Below are 7,240 nucleotides of genomic sequence, written 5' to 3'. Positions count from 1 at the left end.
CGGTCCTCAGCTCCATATGGTTGGACATCCCTGCTCTACTGCATAAGTGCAGCATTTCCATTTCCATCTTTGTGGCCTCTCAATCTGGTGCAAAACTATGGGAAATTTGTGTTGCACACCCATTCTTACAGGAAATGGGTTACAACTGCCCAAATTCACTTTGGATCCTTTGTCCCCAGAGAGATCTTTGAGAAAGAGTTTCATCAGAATTTGTCAACTTTTTTATTTTGAAATCCACCACGCTTACACAATTAAGAAACAAGACATTTAATTTTGTTTTTCTTCTGGTACAAATGTAATTTAAATAAGAAGACAAGTTTTTCTTCACAAAGATAAATTAGAAATTTACATCACATACATTTACAAGTGACAAAAATTGTTTTCAACATTTCTGCTGAAAACTGTAGCAAGTCCTGAATGTCTCTGATTGGGTTTCTCAGGTAATGTCAACCCCAAAACAATGTGGGATTCATCTGTACGAAACACAGGATGTGTTCAAGGGCGTTTGCAAAACAAACATTGAATAGTTAATAATGGAACTGACATTGAATAACAAAATACTTTGTATACATTCATTATGAGTAGGGCAGTGACTGTACAAGTACAGACATACTAATAAGTAACTAATCTTTCTCATTAGTTTTCATCTCTTTTGAAAATACTATACAATTACAGTGAAGCAGGGTTTCACTTATTTATTTACAGCAAGAATTATTGTCCAAGGACAAAAATGAAGAAGTCAAATTTAAAATTGACTGCTTAGTCAGCCCACAGAGCTAAGTACAACAAATATACGGTAAAATTCCTTTTCAATTGTGCCTTTTCTGATTATAGTCAATAGAAAATAATATATCTTGATCCCTCCAAATGTGCAGAATTGATCATTCCATCATTCAGTTTGAGACCTAGAGTTTTTAGCTAAATATCATCACGGTCAACCCTTTGAGTGCTGAATTTCCCCAGTCACTTTCAAAATATACTAGCAATTTTCAACACATACCATTTGCAAGACTGTTGCTCTGGGAATTTTGAATGCTGAATATTGCAAAATATAACTAAAGGGTAGGGAAATATGTAACACACGCAGGTGGTAGCATGTTTTACTGGGGTAGAGAATGGCTCCTAGCCTGGTCGAAAGTTGCAACCTACATTAAAATGATTGAAGCCACTCCAGGATGCATGTTGCACCTCCCCGTCAGTATTGTGAATAGAGAGTACACTTACTAGGCTTTCCGACCCCTTAGTGAAACGTATAGAATTGTATAAAAACAGAAAATGCTGTAAACACACAGCAACTGTAAAGAGAGACAGATTATGACATTTCAAGTTAAGGTTACCCCATTGAAGTGTCCTAACCGGCCTCTTCTCTTTACAGATGCTGACTGACCCACTGAGTATTTCTATTTTTACTGCAGATTTCCATCATGTACAGATTTTTGCTTTTTTACTTATAGGATTGTATAGATTACTAGGTTCACAATATTCTCTTAATAGCATCTGTATTTTTGTAGCCACAACACTAACAGTCCTCAAAGGGTTAATCATCATGATGGGTCTCTGGGCAGACCTTCATGGCAAAATATAGGAAATATCTTTAACTAACGTTGCCCTGAATGAAGCAGTTTGCCGTCAATCTGCAGTTAAGGCACTGAGAATTTCAAGCACCTGGGCTCACATTGACTAACATTTCTCCATAGACATCAGTCTGCTGTGTTTAAAGTGTTCATACACAAGTTCAGATCCACATATAAAACCAGCAGGCAGATTTGTGTGCAGAAATATTAGTAAATAACGGCCCATTTCAGTTTTTGCAAAGATTAGGTATAGTGCACCATGCTGTCTAAATTGCAATGCTGGGGCTATTGACTGTGCTTCAAACACACATTCATATTTAGCTCCATGTTTCCAGTGTACAATATTTAATGTCTATGTGAGATGGTTGTGTTGCTCTTTAACTGGAATTTATTTCAGTTCAAATTTATCCACTTAGACATTGTACTGTTTATAGAGCATCACAGTTATTTGTCCGAAGTTTCAGGAAAGAACCATTACTCTGCTTTCTTTGGCTTACATACTCAGGTTTTCCAAAAGTACAAAGAAAACCTCCTAAAATATACGACACAAAGATATTAGATTCCAAAATCTAGTAATATGATCATCTTCTTGGACCAAATAGTAGTATAAAACAGTCGCATCCTATGAGATTGTAGACTTAGGAAACATTTTCATTAGATAATGTACATTTTCCCCTAAAATTATTAAACTGATTTTCTTAGGCACTGTTGCAGCACCCTCATTTATTTTGAACTTTCTAAAAATTACATGTGATAGGATGATAAACTAGGCAAATTTCATTTGTGATGCTTTGAAATCCAGCTTATGTAAACCTACAAAAAGGGGCATTGTTCCTTGCTTCTTCCAATGTTTACACATTTATACAACGGTTTCACTGCCCTTTGCTGGTTTAACCCAGACATCTCCACGTTTATCTCGCTTTGTTCGTCCTGAACTCACAAGTCTGTTCGAACACTTTTGCCAAGTATGTAATGTCTTAGCAGACCAAATCCACATGCCAGAAGTGATGCCCACCAACAAAGACATAAAAATCTTTAGCATCTCCACTGCTGTATTGGAATCATCTGCTGAGTACTTGAAAAGATTCCAGTTTGAGATCTCATAAAAGTAACAGGCAATGACACAGGTGGCTGGTACTGTATACAGAACGGAAAAGACCCCAATTTTTACCATAAGTCTTTCTAGCTTGTCTGTTTTGGTCCCATCTTTCTGAAGGTTAGACCTGATTTTGAACAAAGCCACTAGACCAGCTGCAATGAACAAAGTTCCTATGACTAAATATGTGAATAAAGGTGCAACCACGAACCCAGTGACTGCATCGATGTTCTGGTTTCCAACATAACACAAGCCTGTGAGTTCATCGGCATCTACTAGCCGCATGATCAGAATAACAATTGTCTTTACAGCTGGGATGGCCCATGCTGCAATGTGGAAATAGGAACTGTGCATCTCTATGGCTTCATGTCCCCATTTGAGTCCAGCAGCCAAGAACCAAGTCAGTGTCAAGATTACCCACCAGATGGAGCTCGCCATCCCAAAAAAGTACATCAACAAGAAAACAATAGCACATCCAGTATTTTTGAGTCCTTCTTGAATTAACACAGGTTCGGCAGCGTCTTCGAAGTCACATGATATACGTTCCCTGCCCACTGTTAGCCTCACTATATAGGCTATGCTGTAAATATTATAGCACATGCTCAGGAAGATGATAGGGCGCTCTGGGTACGAAAATCGAGAAGAATCGATTAGGAATGTCAGAACTGTGAAAGCTGTTGATAGAAAACACAGACTGGCCCAAACTGCCATCCAAATGTCAGTGAACTCTTTCGCAGATCTGCTGTACAAACCGACATCGTAACCACATTTAAGGGCACAAGTGAGACTTCTTTTGACCCAGATATAGTGATCCAAGTTGCCCCCCATGTTCTGGCACTCTTCCTCTGCTGAGATGGAGGTTTTGCTGGTGTGGTAGGGGATGTCCTCGTCTCCTGGCCCTTCCATACACATGTAGTTGTGGTCGTTTTGTGGTGGAAATTTGCTGCAGTTTAACGCCTCGGGCCAATAGAAACCGAATTCCTTTAGGACAGGTTCACATCTCCGCTTCACAGACTGGCACATGCTGCCGCACGGGCCGATCGGGATGTCGATTTTCTCCGTGCACATCGGCACATAAACCGAACATAAAAAAAACTAACAAAAAAGCAACTGATCAATCAAAAGGAGCAATAAAAAAAATAACAAATAAACAGCCCGTCTCGACTCAATTCCATTACTAGTGATGCTCTCATTTTTACATTCTTCATTTTACTTATATACTGTTTTAGATCATGTGTTTCATCGCAATCTACGGAAGGTAATCAGTTTTTACTTGAATTTCTGTGAATATTTCTCCGATTCAATGTACAGGCTGCTTGTCAACGAAAACAGTTTAACCACAGTTTATCCATTTACCTCCCTAATTCGGGGCGGGGGACGTTCGTCAATTACACAGATCAAAATTAGCCCCAACATACGGTTAATTTTACATATGTCTTTCGCTACTCCTTCAGAAAAGCGCCGAATAAACTCTAACACTCTGAATGAACTTGCGAGTAACTATATGGAGAGAGTGCGCCTCAAGTATAAATCACCGCTATGCAAACACTTATCAATAAAACGTACATAAAAATATACTTGAGTATCTGAGCTGCAGCTAGAAATCCTCAGATACTTGTCCAATGCTGTCTTATAATTGCATGTGCTCCAAACAACTATTTGGCAGAAGGGAAGGGTTTCATTGACATCTAAGGATGGAAAAGCACTTGAAGAACTACAGGCAGGAAAGATTTATGGATCATCTCTTCAAAATAAACTTTTTAAAAAACCACAAATGCTTGTTAACACTGTTATTGTGCTTAGCTCTGTATTTCATGCAAATCAGCTCATATTCCAAAAGATAGACAAATTAGTGAACTTTTAGCTGCATCGTGGATGTTGTATTTCATTCGGTAGTACGCGCCATTTGAAAGGAGGTGGTACTCCTCCTGCACCCTACATCAATATATTTTAGTATGTTGAGCAAGTTCTTACCACGATTCACAGTAACAAGCCACATTTTCTAGTCCCGTGTGGTTTTTCGGCTGCTGACTACAATTTACCAACTCATACACGCGCTTCAAGTATAAATTCAATAAACGTGCCGTGCACCGACAATCAGGGCAGTGCCTCAGAGCGAACATTATAAATTCAATTTAATCCAATGTTACAAACCTGTAGTTGACTGGAACAGCCATATTGGATCAAAGGTGTAAAAGTTTGTAACTGCAACTCAGCGTCTGTTTGTAACTCGTGGCCCACTGGATTGGGCATTTTGGTCACATTGTATCCCAAGTTCTGGCACATTGAGATTTTAATGGAATCGCATCTCCGCTCGTCTTCGTCCCCATATCCTTTCACAGCTCCAAGCTTATGTTGGAAGACAGTTAAGCAAAGTACTACGAAATCCAGTGCCGAAAACCAATTCATCTCCCCTACAATTGTCAAGATTTCCTAATTCTGCTGCAGAAAAACATTAAAAGCTATAAAAATAGAGCTGTTCACGTTTATGGTAAACTGATCAACGCGTTCGCCTTACCACAGTTAGACCGTTTTAAGTTAAGTTAATACTTGATCTTGCTTAACGACATTTCTTGTTAGACAGTCGATACAAGTTCGGTGAAATCGTAATACTCGAGCACTCGCGAAGCCGCCGTTAACAGAGCTCTGTCCAAATCATTTGTTTTGCAACCACAAACGATCGCACATCTTACTCCCAACTCTCCCTGCTGAAGGTTAAAAAAATCCTCCTTCTCAACCTAACATGATCGAGCGAGACGCTGCAATTGACATCTGAAATCGCCACACATTGCGCGTATTCCCAAAGCATCCGCCAGTCACAGGGAGGCAGGGAGGCGGGGCTGCCGATCACTTTAGGTTGAGTCTGAACCTTGGCAGCAGCGCGGAGACCCAATCCGGAGATCGCATAGTTGATCGCCGCCCCATCTAATCGGGACTCGCTCCGGGGCTGTCATTTTATCTTTAAGTTCTCCAGATCATCATTGACAGTTGCGCGTTACGGTGCAGAAAGAACTTACATACTCGATTCGTGTAAAAAATCTGTGCCCCTCGAGCTAAAAATAACTACATTCAAATCTGAATGAACGGACGTGAGGCAGTCACATTTTCAATATTATTATGCAGTCTGGTTTAAACTATTTACGGTAACTTGCTTTCGAAAGCGCTCTCCCCTCTCCGTTGTTTCTACCCTGTGCTCAATGTGGTTGATTCTAATAATGGTCATAACTGTGTGCGCTGAACTCATTAATTAAGTAAAACTATGATTACCATTCATTAAACATTTAACAACAAACAATTTCCCTGGTTTGTTCTTTCCCACTGACTAAGAATGACCGGTGTTGCGTTTTAATGCAGCAACCATGGATTTTAAATGCCTGCCCAGGAACTTTGCCCTTTGTTATGGAAACCCCTTCAGTTCGCAATTGTATTGACAGGTGCTTAACATAGTTATACCATGATAATAAAGAGATCGGACCGTAGCCGAACAGTCGGCTGGGAATAATCATGAAACACTGGGTGTTCTCAATACAAAATGTAAACATTGTCGATCTAAGGCGATTTAAGAAAGTTGGATATATTCACTAGTGTTCCGCTTTATATTTGCGATTATGGATAATTTAATAATACAGCTGGTTTTGGTCAACGATTATTACCCTGCAGAAGTTGTAATGCAAAAAACTATTAAAAAGAAAAACAGACAAAATGATAAGTCAACACTATCGTAAGAAATGAGATAACCTATAGGGAAAATAGTAAACACTGATTATATTTAATTCTCACGAGCTACATTCTCACGATCTTACTTTTTTGACAGACATTCTGATGTGCATTATTAATTGCGTTCTGTGAAAAGATAAATTGTTAATAATGAAAAAGCTGTCACTGTATCACTGTACAATACCGCTAATATCTTTCCCTGCACTATAACATGTGCCTTTTATAGTGCGGCATTGATGTACACATATCTGGTTGTGCGATGTTCTGTAATCTGTCTTAGGCAGTTTATTTTTAGGGTTATTCACATTCACTGCGATATAGTGAAATTCTCAGCTCTCATTCCAAAATAACTAAAAGAAAAACGCGCCATTATGGAAAAAATCTGAGAACGGGCTTGAAATTATTCAGGAATAAGTAAGAAATCGTGTAGCTTCGGATAGACATCGAGGTGTTTTTTTTTCCAATTGGTTCAATCATTTATTGTGAGTCGAGTTGATATAAACTACATGCATCCGACTATTAGTATCATGGCTCCAGTTGCCATGAGCCTGGTAGTTAAAATGTTGAAATTACTCAAATTTGATACACGATTAAAAACGTGAGTCTGTTTCAGGACAGGAGTTCTCAAAAGTTCTCCATTGTTATTTTCAACACATCCCATATATTATATAATAAATAAGTGTGTGTGTTTTAAACATATATGTGTATGAGCGTTTTAATAAGTAGACACATAGATTAAAAAGTCAAAGGAATGTACTATATATTAAAAATGCAGTTATATCAAGTAGAGTTAAACCAGCTGACCTTTTGGCAACTTTTTATGTGTGTGGAAAGTTCTTTTAGAACTCAAGTA

The 7,240-nt window shown here is 38.7% G+C and overlaps 1 protein-coding gene across 1 annotated transcript; it reads right to left on the bottom strand.

The window, feature by feature from the left end:
- Positions 1–251: 251 nt before the first annotated feature.
- Positions 252–5,417, bottom strand: fzd4 (frizzled class receptor 4). The gene is made up of 2 exons (XM_085998807.1): positions 4,825–5,417; positions 252–3,765 (listed from the first exon to the last, which is right to left on the bottom strand). Exons 1-2 carry the CDS (start codon positions 5,077–5,079, stop codon positions 2,434–2,436), a joined length of 1,587 nt encoding a protein of 528 aa, XP_085854933.1. The 5' UTR covers positions 5,080–5,417; the 3' UTR covers positions 252–2,433.
- Positions 5,418–7,240: the final 1,823 nt, after the last annotated feature.

Source organism: Somniosus microcephalus, chromosome 10 (genome assembly GCF_052327205.1).
Source record: "Somniosus microcephalus isolate GS21.2 chromosome 10, FLI_Smic_1.0, whole genome shotgun sequence".
NCBI classification, from domain to species: Eukaryota; Metazoa; Chordata; class Chondrichthyes; order Squaliformes; family Somniosidae; genus Somniosus; species Somniosus microcephalus.
Note: the sequence above shows the minus strand (reverse complement) of the source record. Positions and strands in the feature narration are given on the sequence as shown.

Coding starts and splice junctions, on each gene's coding strand:
- fzd4 (XM_085998807.1), bottom strand. CDS start 5,079: ATGAATTGGTTTTCGGCACTGGATTTCGTAGTACTTTGCTTAACTGTC. Junction 3,766..4,824: donor GCTGTTCCAGTCAACTACAG/GTTTGTAACATT, acceptor CTTTTTTGTTAG/TTTTTTTTATGTTCGGTTTA.